This window comes from Oncorhynchus gorbuscha, linkage group LG01 (assembly GCF_021184085.1).
Source record: "Oncorhynchus gorbuscha isolate QuinsamMale2020 ecotype Even-year linkage group LG01, OgorEven_v1.0, whole genome shotgun sequence".
NCBI classification, from domain to species: domain Eukaryota; kingdom Metazoa; phylum Chordata; class Actinopteri; order Salmoniformes; family Salmonidae; genus Oncorhynchus; species Oncorhynchus gorbuscha.
The window spans coordinates 3074288-3093443 of NC_060173.1; the positions used below are offsets into that span (position 1 = coordinate 3074288).

A 19156-nucleotide genomic window follows, 5' to 3' on the forward strand; every position below is an offset into this window, starting at 1 on the left:
TTGAAGTAGTTGTAGTAGATGTTGGGGTAGTGGTAGGTTTTGATGTTGGGGTAGTGGTAGGTTTAGTTGTTGAAGTAGTTGTAGTAGATGTTGGGGTAGTGGTAGGTTTAGTTGTTGAAGTAGTTGTAGTAGATGTTGGGGTAGTGGTAGGTTTTGATGTTGGGGTAGTGGTAGGTTTAGTTGTTGAAGTAGTTGTAGTAGATGTTGGCGTAGTGGTAGGTTTTGTTGTTGAAGTAGTTGTAATAGTTGTTGGGGTGGTGGTAGGTTTTGTTGTTGGGTTACTGGTAAGATATGTTGTTGAAGTAGCTGTAGTAGTTGTAGGTTTTGTTGTTAGGGTAGTGGTAGGTTTAGATGTTGGGGTAGTGGTAGCAGTTGTTGGGGTAGTGGTAGGAGTTGTTGTTGGGGAGGTGGTAGGTTTAGTTGTGGGAGTAGTTGTAGTAGACGTTGGGGTAGTGGCAGGTTTTGATGTTGGGGTAGTTGTAGTAGATGTTGGGTTACTGGTAGGTTTAGTTGTTGAAGTAGTTGAAGTAGATGTTGGAGTAGTGGTAGTAGCTGTTGTTGGGGTAATGGTAGGTTTAGTTGTTGAAGAAGCTGTAGTGTTTGGTTGGGTAGTGGCAGGTTTAGTTGTTGAAGTAGTTGCAGTTGTTGTTGGGTTAGTAGTAGGCTTTGTTGTTAGGGTAGTTGTAGTAGTTGTTGGGGTAGTGGTAGGTTTTGATGTTGGGGTAGTGGTAGGAGTTGTTGTTGAGGTGGTGGTAGGAGTTGTTTTTGGGGTAGTGGTAGGAGTTGTTGTTGGGTAAGTGGTAGGTTTAGTTGTCGAAGTACTTGAAGTAGATGTTGGTGTAGTGGTAGGTTTTGATGTTGGGGTAGATGTAGTAGTTGTTGTTGGGGTAGTGGTAGGTTTAGTTGTTGAAGTAACTGTAGTAGTTGTAGCTTTTGTTGTTGGGGTTGTGGTAAGTTTTGTTGTTGAAGTAGTTGTGGGAGTTGTTGGTGTAGTGGTAGGTTTTGATGTTGGGGTAGTTGTAGCAGTTGTTGGGGTATTGGTATGTTTTAATGTTGGGGTAGTGGTAGGAGTTGTTTTTGGGGTAGTGGTAGGAGTTGTTGTTGGGGAAGTGGTAGGTTTAGTTGTTGAAGTAGTTGTAGTAGATGTTGGCGTAGTGGTAGGTTTTGATGTTGGGGTAGATGTAGTAGTTGTTGTTGGGGTAGTGGTAGGTTTAGTTGTTGAAGTAACTGTAGTAGTTGTAGCTTTTGTTGTTGGGGTTGTGGTAAGTTTTGTTGTTGAAGTAGTTGTGGGAGTTGTTGGTGTAGTGGTAGGTTTTGATGTTGGGGTAGTTGTAGCAGTTGTTGGGGTATTGGTAGGAGTTGTTGTTGGGGAAGTGGTAGGTTTAGTTGTTGAAGTAGTTGGGGTAGTGGTAGGTTTTGATGTTGGGGTAGTGGTAGGTTTAGTTGTTGAAGTAGTTGTAGTAGATGTTGGGGTAGTGGTAGGTTTTGTTGTTGAAGTAGTTGTAGTAGATGTTGGGGTAGTGGTAGGTTTAGTTGTTGAAGTAGTTGTAGTAGATGTTGGGGTAGTGGTAGGTTTAGTTGTTGAAGTAGTTGTAGTAGATGTTGGGGTAGTGGTAGGTTTTGATGTTGGGGTAGTGGTAGGTTTAGTTGTTGAAGTAGTTGTAGTAGATGTTGGGGTAGTGGTAGGTTTTGTTGTTGAAGTAGTTGTAGTAGATGTTGGGGTAGTGGTAGGTTTTGATGTTGGGGTAGTGGTAGGTTTAGTTGTTGAAGTAGTTGTAGTAGATGTTGGGGTAGTGGTAGGTTTTGATGTTGGGGTAGTGGTAGGTTTAGTTGTTGAAGTAGTTGTAGTAGATGTTGGGGTAGTGGTAGGTTTAGTTGTTGAAGTAGTTGTAGTAGATGTTGGGGTAGTGGTAGGTTTTGATGTTGGGGTAGTGGTAGGTTTAGTTGTTGAAGTAGTTGTAGTAGATGTTGGGGTAGTGGTAGGTTTAGTTGTTGAAGTAGTTGTAGTAGATGTTGGGGTAGTGGTAGGTTTAGTTGTTGAAGTAGTTGTAGTAGATGTTGGGGTAGTGGTAGGTTTAGTTGTTGAAGTAGTTGTAGTAGATGTTGGGGTAGTGGTAGGTTTTGTTGTTGAAGTAGTTGTAATAGTTGTTGGGGTGGTGGTAGGTTTTGTTGTTGGGTTACTGGTAAGATATGTTGTTGAAGTAGCTGTAGTAGTTGTAGGTTTTGTTGTTAGGGTAGTGGTAGGTTTAGATGTTGGGGTAGTGGTAGCAGTTGTTGGGATAGTGCTAGGTTTAGTTGTTGAAGTAGTTGTAGTAGATGTTGGGGTAGTGGTAGGTTTAGTTGTTGAAGTAGTTGTAGTAGATGTTGGCGTAGTGGCAGGTTTTGATGTTGGGGTAGTGGTAGGAGATGTTGTTGAAGTAGCTGAAGTAGTTGCAGGGGTAGTGGTTGGTTTTGTTGTTGTGGTAGTGGTAGGTGTAGTAGTTGCAGTAGTTGTTGGGGTAGTGGTAGGTTTAGTTGTTGAGGTAGTTGTGGTAGTTGTTGGGGTAGTGGAAGGTTTTGTTGTTGGGGTAGTTGTGGTAGTTGTTGGGGTAGTTGTTGGTTTTGATGTTGGGGTAGTGGTAGCAGTTGTTGTTGTAATGGTTGTTGTGGGCCTAACTGAGGTGGTAGTTGTCCCATTGCTACAAACATCAACAACATCGACACAACATCTGACTCTGATCTCGTAGTTGTAGCATATTGGTGGGATGCCTTGATCCTTGTTGTGGCATATCAGTCCAACTGAGGGATTGCATTCAACATGTTGACCTAGTTTGTCCAAAGGAACAAGGAATAAGTCCTTGGCTCTGCATTCTACCTCCTTAGGTTGGCTACAAGTATCATTTCTATATTTCTTTATATTTTCTATGGTTTCATAATCTCCTCCTGTTTCTTGAGTAGGATAGTGATTGTCAATCCAGTCTGACCATTCACAGACAGTCTTGGTCAGGCAGTGTGGAGTAGTAGTGGGTGAAGTGGTTGTTGGTGAAATAGGGGTTGTTGTGAGGGCAGTGGTAGGGGTTGTGGTTGGGGTAGAGGTAGGGGTTGTTGTTGGGGTAGTGGTAGGGGTTGTTGTTGGGGTAGTGGTAGGTTTAGTTGTTGAAGTAGTTGTGGTAGTTGTTGGGGTAGTGGAAGGTTTTGTTGTTGGGGTAGTTGTGGTAGTTGTTGGGGTAGTTGTTGGTTTTGATGTTGGGGTAGTGGTAGCAGTTGTTGTTGTAATGGTTGTTGTGGGCCTAACTGAGGTGGTAGTTGTCCCATTGCTACAAACATCAACACAACATCTAACTCTGATCTCGTAGTTGTAGCATATTGGTGGGATGCCTTGATCCTTGTTGTGGCATATCAGTCCAACTGAGGGATTGCATTCAACATGTTGACCTAGTTTGTCCAAAGGAACAAGGAATAAGTCCTTGGCTCTGCATTCTACCTCCTTAGGTTGGCTACAAGTATCATTTCTATATTTCTTTATATTTTCTATGGTTTCATAATCTCCTCCTGTTTCTTGAGTAGGATAGTGATTGTCAATCCAGTCTGACCATTCACAGACAATCTTGGTCAGGCAGTGTGGAGTAGTAGTGGGTGAAGTGGTTGTTGGTGAAATAGGGGTTGTTATTGCGGTAGTGGTAGGCGTTGTTGTTGGGGTAGTGGTAGAAGTTGTTGTTGGGGTAGTGGTAGGAGTTGTTGTGGGGGTAGGGGTATGGGTTGGGGTAGTGGTAGGAGTTGTTGTGGGGGTAGGGGTATGGGTTGGGGTAGTGGTAGGAGTTGAGAAAACAAATACTGTTGTGGTTGGTGCTTGAGTGAATATCTGTGTTGTTGTAACACTTGGTGTAGTTGTTGGAGTTGGGGTGCTGGGACAGGGGTTCATAATCCGGACAATAGTTCCATTCTCTTTGCAGGTGGCAGTAATACAGGTCCCGTCACCGTCAGATGTGTGATATATGGTCGCTCCATACTTGTATGTTCTGCCGTTGTATAAACAATTACAAGCTGCAATAGGATTTTCACAAGGAACACCAGTTATTATTATGTAATCATCTTGTCATATTACCTTCTTGGTAATAATGTAGGCCAATGTTTCAGTTATTATCATGTAATCATCTTGTCATGTCACCTTCTTGGTAATAATGTAGGCCAATGTTTCAGTTATTATTACGTAATCATCTTGTCATGTTACCTTCTTGTTAATAATGTAGGCCAATGTTTCAGCTATTATTATGTAATCATCTTGTCATGTTACAATCTTGGTAATAATGTAGGCTAATGTTTCAGTTATTATCTTGTAATCATCTTGTCATGTTATGATCTTGGTAATAATGTAGGCCAATGTTTCAGTTATTATCATGTAATCATCTTGTCATGTCACCTTCTTGGTAATAATGTAGGCCAATGTTTCAGTTATTATTACGTAATCATCTTGTCATGTTACCTTCTTGTTAATAATGTAGGCCAATGTTTCAGCTATTATTATGTAATCATCTTGTCATGTTACAATCTTGGTAATAATGTAGGCTAATGTTTCAGTTATTATCTTGTAATCATCTTGTCATGTTATGATCTTGGTAATAATGTAGGCTAATGTTTCAGTTATTATCATGTAATCATCTTGTCATGTTACTTCTTGGTAATAATGTAGGCTAATGTTTCAGTTATTATCATGTAATCATCTTGTCATGTTACTTCTTGGTAATAATGTAGGCTGATGTTTCAGTCTGTAGTGGTTTTCCTTACCTTGGACCACATAGCTGCATCTGACCTCAGTTGATGAGCAACGACTTGAAAAAGAAAGAGGGAGGTTACAGTACCTTTCAAAGTCAAATAAAATATGAAGAGCTATTTGTTATGAAGTACAATACAATGTTATATGTTATATTCACAATAAGATATTAACAGGTCAAATCACAATTTAATATTAACAGGTCAAATCACAATAAGGTATTAACAGGTCAAATCACAATAAGGTATTAACAGGTCAAATCACAATAAGGTATTAACAGGTCAAATCCCAATCTTTGAAAATCAGAATCAATTAAATAGTAGGTGGACTATTAACATTGCCTTATCTGACCAGAGATACAGGTTACCTTAAGGCTTATACCAACTGTATTAAATCCTATGTAATGTAAATACAGTATCTATGTATTTATCAAAATGTTGATCTGAAAACATACCATGTCTGACAGTTCTCCTTGGAAGGTATAATCTCTCCCTCGTTGTAATGAGTTCCATCTCCATCGTAGCAACCACAGTCCTTCTTACTGACACACTTCATGGTACTTTCTTCCAAATAAGGCTGGGCCAAAGGACATTTTGGATAGCAACCTTTAAGATATAAACAGTCAATTTAATCCAGGACACCTGCACAGATTAGATCATCCTCATGGTATCTAGTTCTAACACCAAAGCTGTAATGGATATGATATTTAAATATTGGTGTTTAGTTTTCAGTGTAGATGAACAAGGGAGGGAGGAGTTATTACATATTTTATACTGTACATTTCTTTAACAACTTGGAATGTAAATTGTCCAAATCAAACGGCCAAGCTGTTATGAAGGGCTCTTAGTTACCTTCCAGTGCAGGGATCTGACTGGAGCATGTTCCTGAGGGATTCTTGCAGGTCTTCATACAGGGGTATCCACACGGATTATAATGCCACTCACACTCACCAATAGGGTTGTAGAAATCACAGAACAGAGCTGGTGAAATAAAAACATGTCACATTTTAACTGAACCAGGGTTCTAAAAGAGGATTGATTGAAAAGTTACACATTGAAATCATAAATGTGTATTTTGTCCCGATAGCTAAACAATCCCACCTATCCATCAATCAATTGTCCCACTCAAAGCAAATGACTCACGGCAGATATCTGATGTTCTCCACTTGATACAAGCCCCTGCCTCGTTACAGGCCTGGGCGTAGGCTGCTACAGCTGTACAGAAACATTCGCAGTCTCCCCCAGTGTCACAGGCACACGAGTCCCTCACACAGGCATCATGGAATGGCGTGGGGTCCACCTTTTAGAAAGATGCATTAAGCCATAATTTATTTATTCATGCATTGCTCAGCTTGTTGAAGAGACTACAGATTAACTATTGACGATGATAATTATTGGGTTGGATGGCTGACTTCATGTTTTTGTTATCTGTTTAGTACTACTTTTGTTGTTGTCTATTATGGTGACTGTGTGGACATTCACATGATTATTGACAAACCAATTTTACTAAAAAGATTGCCATGTACCATCATGCAACTCTGCTTGTCATTGTGTACCTTATAGGAAACCTGTTAGCCCAAGACTTGTGCTACAAAATTATCGGTTGTTATAAATTCCACCATAAGTTTGACCCTGAGGCTGTGAGGTAAATTAACTCTTGTTGAAGCATTAACCTTATTGACCCTGAAGCTGTGAGGTAAATGAACTCTTGTTGAAGCCTTAACCTTATTGACCCTGAAGCAGTGAGGTAAATGAACTCTTGTTGAAGCATTAACCTTATTGACCCTGAAGCTGTGAGGTAAATTAACTCTTGTTGAAGCATTAACCTTATTGACCCTGAGGCTGTGAGGTACTGTATATTAAAACTTCTTCTTCTTCTTTATTTTTCTCCACTTCCTGTCTGACTGACATGCCCAAAGTAAACTGCCTGTTACTCAGGCCCCGAAGCCATGATATGCATATAATTGGTACTATTGGATATGAAACACTTTGCAGTTTGTAGAAATGTTCAAATAATGTATGAGACAATAACACAATTGATATGGTAGAAGAAAATCCAAAGAAAACCAACCGGAATTTAATTTTTTTGAAAGCCCATGCTCTTCCAATGGAACGTATAGGGTCATATCCAAATCCAGCTCCCAGGTTGCAATTCCTATGGTTTACCACTAGATGTCAACAGTCTTTGTTCAAGGTTTCAGGCTTGTTTCTTCCCAAACGAGGATCAATTTTGAGTTTTAGAACTGGGAGTCAGAGTAGGAAATCAGTCTGTGCGGCCGCGGCGAAGAGGACCCGCACCTGCTAATTTTGCTTTTCTTTTGAACATACTTCTTTCAGTGTGAAATATTATAGTTTTTTTTACATTTTAGGGTACCTGAGGATTAAATAGAAATTTATTTTGACTTGTTTTAACAAAGTTTAGCGGTAGCTTTTTGGAGTCCTTTCTCTGCATGTACTCAAATAGATGGCACCAACTAAACTGACTTTAGTGGATATAAAGCAGGATTTTATGTAACAAAACTACCGTGCATGATGTAGTGGGGACCCTTCGGATTTTAAATCAGAAGAAGATTTTCAAAAAGTAAGTGAATATTTAATCGCTATTTGTGATTTTATGAAGCCCGTGCTGGTTGAAAAATATTTTGATGTGGGGCATCGTCCCCAAACAATCACATGGCATGCTTTCGCTGTAAAACATATTGTAAATCGGACAGTTCAGTAAGATGAACAAGACTTTAAGCTTTTAACTGATATAAGACACTTGTATGTACGGAAATGTTTAATATCCATAAATGTATGATTATTTATTTGGATTGCGCGCCCTCCAATTTCACCGGAAGTTGTCGACAGGTGTCCCACTGGCGTATTAACTCTTGTTGAAGCCTTAACCTTATTGACCCTGAAGCTGTGAGGTAAATGAACTCTTGTTGAAGCCTTAACCTTATTGACCCTGAAGCTGTGAGGTAAATGAACTCTTGTTGAAGCATTAACCTTATTGACCCTGAAGCTGTGAGGTAAATGAACTCTTGTTGAAGCCTTAACCTTATTGACCCTGAAGCTGTGAGGTAAATGAACTCTTGTTGAAGCCTTAACCGTATTGACCCTGAAGCTGTGTGTCATGTTTTGTCATTGATTATCATGTCTTGTCCCTGTGCTTCCCCTTCTATTCGTTTCCCTCTGCTGGTCTTATTAGGTTCTTTCCCTCTTTCTATCCCTCTCTCTCCCCCTCCCTCTCTCGCTCTCTCGCTCTCTCTCTCTATCGTTCCGTTCCTGCTCCCAGCTGTTCCTCATTCTCCTAACTACCTCATTTACTCTTTCACACCTGTCCCCTATTTTGCCCTCTGATTAGAGTCCCTATTTCTCCCTCTGTTTTCCGCTTCTGTCCTTGTCGGATCCTTGTTTGATGTTCGCTGTTCTTGTCCTCGTTCCGTCCTGTCATGTTTTTGCCTTCTTCAGATGCTGCGTGTGAGCAGGTGTCTAGATCAGCTACGGCCTGCGCCTTCCCGAAGCGACCTGCAGTCTGTGGTCGCATCTTCAGTTGTTCCCCTCTACTGTCTAGAGGGTTTCAGTATTCCTGTTTTGACTTGGAATAAACTCTGTTTCTGTAAAGTCGCTTTTTGGGTCCTCATTCACCTGCATAACACTGTGAGGTAAATGAACTCTTGTTGAAGCATTAACCTTATTGACCCTGAAGCTGTGAGGTAAATGAACTCTTGTTGAAGCCTTAACCTTATTGACCCTGAGGCTGTGAGTTACTGTGTATTAACTCTTGTTGAAGCATTAACTCTTGTACTTATGCACGTCCACTTTGGCTGCGTTTACACAGGCAGTTCAATTCAGATCTTTTACCAGTTATTTTCATATTTAATTAATACCTATCTGATCTTGTCCTTAATGTGTAAACAGCAAACAAAAAACACATGGAATCTGATGTTTTGAGCTCTGATTTATACCACTTCCATATATGGATCTCAATCCTGATTCAAACCCAATTCTCCATGTGATCTCTGTCTGGACGCTCAGATCTGATGTTTTTGCTCTAAAGTGGGTTGTTTAATGCACATGACCTGCCATTACCATGACAACCTGCCATTACCATGACAACCACCCCAAAATGTGATGGACAGGAAATGATCATTGCATCTGTGGTGCTACTTCAGAGCCTACAACAGTGTGAATGAACAAATCTGATATGGAAAACGACTAGCAGACAGTCAGAAAAAAAGACTGCGTTTACACAGGCAGTTTGATCTTTTACCAATTATTTTCATATTTAATATCTATCTGATCTTACTTTGTGTGGACAGTCAGAACAAAATATTGACTATAAAAAGAAAATCAGATTTAGGTTGTTAGGAATTGTAAATACAGCGTTTAAGACCTAGATTCAATCCGTGTTACAGCGCGACTGAGCCAACAAATGCAGCGTTTACCATGAATCTGCTGTACTGTCTCCACGAACATGGAAATATAGCTTTTTAAAGGTGGATAGCCCGAAAAGGGAATCTAGCCCTTTTAGAGTTGAGCCCTCAGTCTGCTGACTCACATCTCAAGTCCATATTTATATTACAGATGAACTTTTTTACGACCTGTACTGCAGTAACGTGCAGAGAGGTTAGTGGCTGGGTAACAACGGGTTATTTACAAAGCCAGATTTACTCACAAATAAACCTTGATGAAGGCCAAGTTCCCCATTCAACAAATAGCTCCAACATCCAGAGCGATTTAGGCTATTAATCCTTAAGCGTTTATTGATGCATCTGTGCGTCGATCTAAGTAACATCATAAATCCTTATCACAAGCTGTCAATTTAAGCTAGAGATATCAGGTTTTTTGTACGGACTGCTTCTCAATCCACCACATCCGCCTATGTCGGCCTTCTGCATCTGCGGTGAACAGTGGCTGAGTCATAGACCACAAGATGTCCCTAAAATCTGTCTTTTCACAGAAACGTCTGTAGCGCCTGAATGGTTTGGCCTAGAAACTATTATGACCACTCTATAGAAAGGGGAGACTCCTGTGAACAAGATGGTGAAGGTAAGCCACGCAAACGAATGGAAGTATGGAGGTTGTTTTGTGGCAACAGAAATAATATGTCCCCCCCCAACAAACAAAAAATATTTAGCTTTCTTAAATCTAGACACTTCAAAATCGTATTCCTTATGATTGATTTTTGACAGTTTCTTTTGCCATTTATAAATGTGTTGTGATGGCCTGTAGAAGTAAGGACCAAATTCAATATTTAATATTTTTTATTTTTTTAAATATATTATGTATATATTTGAAAACTAAAAGGTCCTTAAATTCAAAAGGAAATATCTAAATAACCAATGGTATGACCGTCTTAAAACAATTCCATATGTAACCCCACCCAACGGCTTAGACTTTGAATAGAAAATTACAATTTTCACCAAATGTAAATACCAATGTAGCCAAGATACACAAGTCATAGCCTTTGTACAGACAGCTTGTTTTAACCTGCCGACTGCATGTATCTGCTGTACTGTCTATTGAATGTATCTACTGTACTGTCCATTGAATGTATCTGCTGTAGTCTTTATTGAATGTATCTGCTGTAGTGTCTATTGAATGTATCTGCTGTACTGTCCATTGAATGTATCTGCTGTCATCTCTATTGAATGTATCTGCTGTCATCTCTATTGAATGTATCTGCTGTAGTGTCTATTGAATGTATCTACTGTACTGTCCATTGAATGTATCTGCTGTAGTCTTTATTGAATGTATCTGCTGTAGTGTCTATTGAATGTATCTGCTGTCATCTCTATTGAATGTATCTGCTGTAGTCTCTATTGAATGTATCTGCTGCAGTCTCTATTGAATGTATCTGCTGTAGAATCTATTGAATGTATCTGCTGTAGTATCTATTGACTGTATCTGCTGTCATCTCTATTGAATGTATCTGCTGTAGTCTCTATTTAATGTATCTGCTGTACAGTCTATTGAATCAATCTGCTGTCATCTCTATTGAATGTATCTGCTGTCGTCTCTATTGAATGTATCTGCTGTAGTCTCTATTCAATGTATCTGCTGTACTGTCTATTGAATGTATCTGCTGTAGTATCTATTGAATGTATCTTCTGTACTGTCTATTGAATGTATAGGTTATTCAAATGACTGTATTTACTGTATATTGTACCTTGTCAGCTCGAGGATTTGAACTTGCAACGTTCCGGTTACACGTCCAACGTTCTAACCACTAGGCTACCCTGTATATGTGTGTCTTTTTATCTTTGTTTATATCAACTACGTCGACTTCCTAACAACTTCGGTTGGTATGGCAATAAAGTTTTGAATCTATATTGAATAGTATCTTCTGTGTACTGTACCTGTGAGTGGCAGGCTGAGAAAACGTTACTGGTGATGATGCTGCAGCGTTTCAGAGACCAGGACTGCCTGTATGATCTTAAAGTGCATGGGTTTTTTATGACATCAGCGTTGGGGCAACTGGGTGACACTTTCCAGCTGTTCCCAAACTCCAGAGCTTCAACAACCACTTCCTGGTTTCTGGACGTGAAGTCGTTCTTTCCATTACCGTCATAGTTACCACACAGACCACACACTTGGCCCTGGAAGGATATTAAACATTTAAAAATAATAACTTGAAGTAGATAATAAAACATCACATTGTTTTGTAAGCCAATGCAATTTCTAAACAAAGATAAAGTGCAATCACTGGTTCAAAATGTCCTATTCTAGTCACTCACCTGGAAGGTAGAGCTGAGTTTGATGAACAGGCTATTCTTCTTGTCCCACATGAGGATCAGGCCATTTTCAGCCTCAACAACAACATAGAGACCGAGAGAGTGGACCTGGTATAGTACGTCAACCACGTTCTCTTGTTTGATCACTTTTACAGATTCATCTGCTAGTATGATCTTATTGCTCTGAAAGACAGAAACAGAAAGTGTTCATTGCTAATGTAATACTAGTAGAGAGGTTTACACTGTGGTGGTGCTGGATTTAACACTACCCAAGGTAACACTGTGGTGGTGCTAGGTTTTACACTGTGGTGGTGCTAGGTTTTACACTGTGGTGGTGCTGGGTTTTACACTGTGGTGGTGCTGGGTTTTACACTATCCAGGGTAACACTGGAGTGGTGCTGAGTTTTACACTATCCAGGGTAACATTGTGGTGGTGCTGGGTTTTACACTATCCAGGGTAACACTGGAGTGGTGCTGAGTTTTACACTATCCAGGGTAACACTGGAGTGGTGCTGGGTTTTACACTATCCAGGGTAACACTGTGGTGGTGCTAGGCTTTACACTATGGTGATTATCCCGTTTGTCCACCGATACAAGATGTCGATTTGAAATTCTACTGTTCAAATACATAGCTAACCCTAACCTTAATACATAGCTAACCCTACCCCTAATACATAGCTAACCCTAACCTTAACCCTAATACATAGCTAACCCTAATCCTAATACATAGCTAACCCTAACCCTAATACATAGCTAACCCTAACCCTAATACATAGCTAACACTAACCCTAACCCTAATACATAGCTAACCCTACCCCTAATACATAGCTAACCCTAACCTTAACCCTAATACATAGCTAACCCAAACCCTAATACATAGCTAACACTAATCCTAATCCTAATACATAGCTAACCCTAACTCTAATACGTAGCTAACCCAAACCCTAATACGTAGCTAACCCTAACCCTAACCCAAATAAATAGCTAACCCTAACCTTAACCCTAATACATAGCTAACCCAAACCCTAATACATAGCTAACACTAATCCTAACCCTAATACATAGCTAACCTAATCCTAATACACAGCTAACACTAACCCAAATACATAGCTAACCCTAAACCTAATACATAGCTAATCCTAAACCAAATACATAGCTAACCCTAACCCTAATACATAGCTAACCCTAACCCAAATACATAGCTAACACTAACCCTAATACATAGCTAACCCTAACCCAAATACATAGCTAACCCTAACCCAAATACATAGCTAACACTAACACTAACCCTAACCCTAACACTATCCTGACAGAGGAAAATATAGTTTAGATGATCAATTATGTATTCGTTAATGATTAGAAACCATTTATTCTAATACTATTATGTTATGATATAAAAAGTAAAGGTTATTGGTTAAGCTGTTACTGAAAATGTAAGCAGAACTAATTTGATTGTCTGTGCCTCTTGGAAAGGTCAAGGGGGAGAAAAAGCTTTTCAGACAAGATAAGAATGTTTGGGTTTTGTTCCATTGGTGAGAGAAATCTGTATCTTTTAGACAGGTTGTAATGTCTGGTTTATGAGGGGAGTAGAAAGCATCTCCGGACCTAAACAAAAAAACAACGGGGCTATCGTGGGAAACTGATGATGTCATTTTGAGTTTATAACCTGTGGAAATCTGTGTATGTGGTTAGTACTCTCTGGAATTAAACGCTCTTTAACCTGGCTTTTAAGACTGGTCTCGATCTACTTCATTCATAATAACTGTTCGCTGCTCTGGCCCCCCAATGGTGGAACAAACTCCCTCACGACACCAGAAGAGCGGAGTCAATCACCACCTTCCGGAGACACCTGAAACCCCACCTCTTTAAGGAATACCTAGGATAGGATAAGTAATCCCTCTCACCCCCCCCTTTAAGATTTAGATGCACTATTGTAAAGTGACTGTTCCACTGGATGTCATAAGGTGAATGCACCAATTTGTAAGTCGCTCTGGATAAGAGCGTCTGCTAAATGACTTAAATGTAATGTAAATGTAATTAATGAACTTACAACTCATTAAATGAATTAGAAATGAGTGCTAATTGGTTTTGGCAATTAAAACATTAAAGGAATTTAGAATTCCTCTATCAATTTGGTCCTTCGAGCCGGATCTAAACAACTCTACCTGTTATCTGAAGGGAATACGCTGAAAAATCGTGCACGGATGAGTTTTTGACTCGTTTTACTAAAGACCTGACCTCTGAATTGAGGTTAAAATTGAAACAGGCCTGCGTATTATCACGGAGGACAGGAAGGGTAAATGTGACTAGATACAACGAACAATGCTTTTCCCAGTCGGCAGCAGGTAAAGTAGCCTTTATTCTCGAATTTGGGAGGGATTATTTAGGATATTTATTGATTAAAATGTTATAAAGGAGTTGAATTTGATCAATAATAGGTGCTTGAATATTCCGAACAAATAAAATGGGTTTCTACCGGGGGTATTAACCAGGATATCGATAAAAAGGAAGCAGGGTCCGAAATTGACCCTGAGGTAAGGTGCACTACCACCAAATAAACTAGAGCTTAATACGGCCTGGTTTTGCAAGCCAAGGATTATTAAGGAGTGATATAGTACGCATTGGAGAATTAGGACGCTTGTTCCGTACAAATAGGATGGCCAATAATTCAATAAACATACCTAAATAAAGTCTTTACCTAATAGTCTATCTGTATATGGGAAGCTGACTGCGGAAAGTAGCGGATAGATATGTTAAGACAGGTGAGGATAAATTAGGCTTGGTGAGAAGGCAGGGTAATTCTAGGCGAACAGAATAAATGAACCTGTACAATGCTGAAAGAAATTAATATCAAATGATAAGTGATTAGTCTAGATTAGTGAGATTCGAGACAATAACGATTAACAAAGTCCCAAAAAGAATATCCTGAAATGTTATTGTCCGATCAAAAGTCTTCTATAGACGTGGTTCACAGGAGAGATCAACTTAGTCTAGAGTAGTGAGATTTGAGACATTTTTAAGTGTAGTTAAGTGTTTAAAAACATTGCTACTAGATACATAAGATTAAGAATGGGGAGGAATGCCTCGAAAGAAGCCCCAGAACTAACGGGAGACGAGCGATACATGGCACAGAAAGACAAGAGAAACATCGATTTCTGTCTAAGATGGAAAAAGAAATACGATTTTGATGGCCGTCTAAATGTAGAAAAGCTGGAATCCCTTATAAAACAGATACATAAGGAATGTGGTAATAATGTGAAAAAGCAGAATAAACAGGGGTTATACACAGCCGGAGTTTGGCTTTCGGAAGCAAAAAAGAGAATGGGACGCGCCGAAAAAGAGATTAAATCTAACAAGGTTCGAGAGACACTACCCACTGCTCCCACAGATAGAGAAGTTAACCAATTGGGTGGGGGCGAGGATAACAAACTATATCTTCCTAGATTATACCAACAATGCAGAGATAATCCAGTTGACGAATTTGTGATTATAAGAATACGGGTGCTGGAGCACCCGGTGAAATTACCACCCAAAGTATGTGGATCCCGCGGAAACTAAGAGAGGTATAATGAAGTTAGAGAAGGAAATAAAGTCGATAAAAATGAATAAGGTGGGTCAAAAGAAAAATACAAGATGTTTTAATTGTAACAAAATTGGACATTTCGCCCGGGAGTGTAACACTCCACGAAAAAATCGTCAACAGGTTGTAATTTAAATGTAGGGAATAACGGAGAGATACGATACAATTTCGGGCTATCTGGACATTATAGCATGGTACGTTAAATGTTAGGGTAAATTAAATTGAGAAGTTCGGTTGGGTTTACTCTGATGATTAGAATTCAAAACTGAACTCAATCTGAATAGGGAATATATATTTTACAAAGGCAGGCAGATTTGTGTCTATAGCCAAGCAACGGAATTGCTAGACACTCAAATGGGGCTATATAGTGCAATGCTTTTGACTATAAATTAGGTGAGAATAGTTTAATCGTAAGAAGTTGTGATTGTTTTTCTAATTATTGATTTTTGGTTAAGGTAACGCCAGTGAAATTGAACGAAAAGTAACGTATTCTAAAAATGATCTGATTTCCGACCTCATTGTGGGGAACAAATGAAAAGTCTTATCTTAAAGGGACAGTGCACGGTAATCACAGTGGTTTGAGTGTATGACAGTGGAAAATATTGTGGGACGACAATTCGAAGATAGAAAAATAAGTTACATGATACCTCAAGGGATTTAAAACAAACGATGTGAGGGGATTATCATAATTATTAGGTTTTGTTTTTGTAGTAAACGTTTGGGTTAAGGGGATTTCCCTGTTCCCAGAGACAAGGCATTTTAAAGGCGTACACTCACTAATGCTGGTCTGAGTTTGTAATTAGACAAGTGAATAATGTATTGGGAATGGAGTTGTAATTAAAAATACTAAGTCAAAGACGAGACAGGTACTTAGAGCAAAATGGATTCTAAATGATAACAGAGGAGACAACTATAATTCATGCCCATTATGCCCATCAAAATGTTTTTATAAAATTAGCGAATTCAGAGATGTTGATTGATGTTGTAGACTAATTCAGGGTTCAACAGAGGTGATAAATTAGGTTTGGTTTATCGAACCCGAAATACTGTTGTTACAGACAGCCAACCATTATTTACAATGAGTTGAAAATCGTTGCGATATGAGTCAAGGTTGAACGCTTGTTGATGATGTCACTAGCGAGACACTTTTGTCACCAGGGACTGGGGATAACGGAGCAAATCGTATCTAGGTTTCCAGAAGTGATATAAAAATGTTTTGGTTATTTGTTTAATGGTTATGGCCAATTTTAGGGGTTGATAAAACTGGAACAGTGTGTTCTGGCGGTTTTAGATAGAACTCTTTGTTCCGGAACGGATGAGAGTTACCCAAGATAAGTAAATTAAAGGAGCCATGAGAGAATGCAAATGCATATTTATTAAATATCGGGGATTAAATTACGGATTCCTTACACTGTGAAATGTATGACATTTGCAGCAGAGAGAAAAAGTAATGCATTGGATAATAATGTTATCGGGTTAATTGTATCTAAAGGTAGCATGGTCATTTAAGTAAACATATCCGTAGACGATGTTTAAAACTTATGATTAATGATTTGAGTCAAAGGGGAATTATCATTAGGTTTAGTTATAGTTCACTTATTGAGATTCTGATTCGAAATAGCATTAGGGAATGATAGTTAGGGGTGTGGTGGCACACTTTAGAGGCCTCCTGGGATTATAACTTTGTGGACAGATAAGCTTTAAACGACCAAATTGAAAAAGGTCTGCAAATTATACACACGGAACAACTGTTAGAACTGTTTGTTTAGTGCAAGGGTATTTTAAAGAGGCAGGCTCACATATGGAACTTTATGAGATGTTTTTTTTATGGGTTTGAATTATACAGGTGACTATTTCTATTCAGAAGATAAAGGGTTCTTTATGCCTAATATGGTATGACCTTTTGACCTTATCATGACTGGCTCCCAAGGTCTGATCAGCCTCGGGGGAGAGTCATTTGTATAATGGATGGGGTCATATTGAGTTACTAGTTTTAAGGTAAATTCATTAGAAATGAAGCAGTTTTGGTTGAGGGTTAGAATTACTGTTTGAACCGCAAATGAGAAAGTGGTTCAGGATTATGTCTTATAACATTAGCTGTGAAGTTTTTTGAATGGGCTATTAGGGATTTGGTATTGTAACAGAGAGAAAGTCATATTTATCATTGAGAATAAATAGGGGAAGATAACATATTTAGAGCCAACAGGGCAGGGAAGAAATTGAGATATTTTTGTTTGGTTTTAACACTCGGTTACAGGAGTGTCAAAAGACGGGAGACATTACCTGTGTAATGGGGGAGGGTGTCCGTATGATAACCAACTTGGGACAGTTTTGGGACTGGAGAAGAGGATATCTTTATAGCATAGGGGATCCCACAAAGGTGGATAGGCTTTCCATGATATGGGGGAAACCTGGGAGCACTGTTGAAATTTGTAAAGGTGATGAAATCCTACTAAACCATCAAAACTATTAAGCTCTCTGATGCAGGCACTTACACCCTCGGACTACAAAGGACGAGGACAGACATGATGGGTGTTTTAAGAAGTTCTGTTACAGATGTGGTGAAGGCTTCAGGCATGATGCCTTTGCTTGATGCTCCAGTTGGAGAGACTGAGGATGACCCATGTATGTTTGTTCTCCCTGTCGTGAAGGGTGGCATGGTGTCCACCTGGTGCTGGATAAGAATAGCTGAGAGGACCAGATGGGTTATAAGAATGATTTGTTCTGCTTTACTCTGTTATCCATGACCAAAGTTTTATTCCACACTTTGCAACACATTAAATCCATGTTATTGTCAGATAGAGGACTGAGGGTCCCCAAGGAGAGGGCTTGTTAGTGTAGGAAGGATTTTTAATATGGTTGGCATTTATTAGACCTTGATTGATTATTATGAGTTTTTGAATGGTGTTGCATTCAGCAGGAATGTAGGACATCTGTGATGATTTAGGATTATTGTTAGGATTAATATAGATTGATTGAGGAAATGGTTCCCTGACCGGGAATTTGTGGGGAATTTGGAGAAAAGCCGCTCATAGACATGTTTTTTTTCTAAAAGAGGGTCCATGGGTTTGAATAGAGCCAAACAGTGAGAATAGGTAGTTCAAATTTGGAAAACATGAGAAAGATAACAGTACAGACAGATAGGGGAAAAGACAGGACAAGCCCTCCCCCGCACTGCAGAGACCTTGAAGGTTGGAGAGCAGAGAAGTTTCAGGAGGGGAGACAGGACGAGCAAAGATAACATAGTGAGTAGATAAACAGTTACTGAAGGATGATGTCAGACATAAGGATGGTATACTAAATCTTACCTAAGTCATTGTTTAAAATAAGGCAAGGTTGTTACCTGGGCAGAGCAAGGTAACAAAAGGGGGGAGGTAAATGGTGTTCTAGAATAGGATTTTTTTTAAATATATAAAAAAAAAAGGTTTAGCTAATAAACAGAACGAATAAGAAACTGTTTATTAACCAAATCTGTATGTCCAAGATCTTATACACTACAGGAGAACTACAGGTGAAGTCACTCAATCCAGTCCCATACCAAGGCCTCCTGGTGACAGCTAGCTGAAAGAGCTACCCAGATTCATATCGCACGGCGGGGGGTAAGACATTTTTCACTATCGAACAATAAACAGAGTTCGGGAGAAGAACTGGAATTAACAGAATTCCGGGGGCCATCTCTCGAATTTGTTTTTGTTCATAGAAGTGAAGATGTGTCTGGCTCTGGCTGTTGATATGTTCTCGGGGGAGAGGGTGGGGCTTCACGTGTGCACTGACCGTCCTGAGCTGTTTTATTGTGGGGGCCATATTCCTGATTCACCATGATCCCCCGGAAAGTGCCAAAGAGGATAATTTGACTCATGTGCTAGATGAGGGAAATGGGATGATACCTAAGATTCTCAGAAGGTCACTGAAACAAAATAGTAAGGAAGTGAAGGTGGAATTGGGCAATGATGTAATGTAAGGATCTCTCAGTAGAATTTTGTGTAGATCAATTGGAGTCATTCACCCCTTGGCAGTCTAGAACCATGGGACTCTATGGGAAGTATTTGTGTAAATCACCATATAGATCGTGGACAGGTCATAGCTCACACTGAAAGGGATGGCT

At 39.5% G+C, this 19156-nt stretch overlaps 1 protein-coding gene across 1 annotated transcript; it reads right to left on the minus strand.

Annotated features, from left to right (window-relative positions):
- Positions 1–79: 79 nt before the first annotated feature.
- Positions 80–17629, minus strand: LOC124038484 (mucin-2-like; the record flags this gene model as incomplete). The annotated part of the gene is made up of 9 exons (XM_046354465.1): positions 17606–17629; positions 11475–11654; positions 11097–11336; positions 5893–6049; positions 5602–5730; positions 5205–5355; positions 4765–4808; positions 2025–4023; positions 80–1499 (listed from the first exon to the last, which is right to left on the minus strand). Coding segments are annotated over exons 1-9 (4344 nt in total), but the record flags the coding sequence as incomplete, so codon positions are not given.
- Between the last annotated feature and the right edge of the window lie 1527 nt (positions 17630–19156).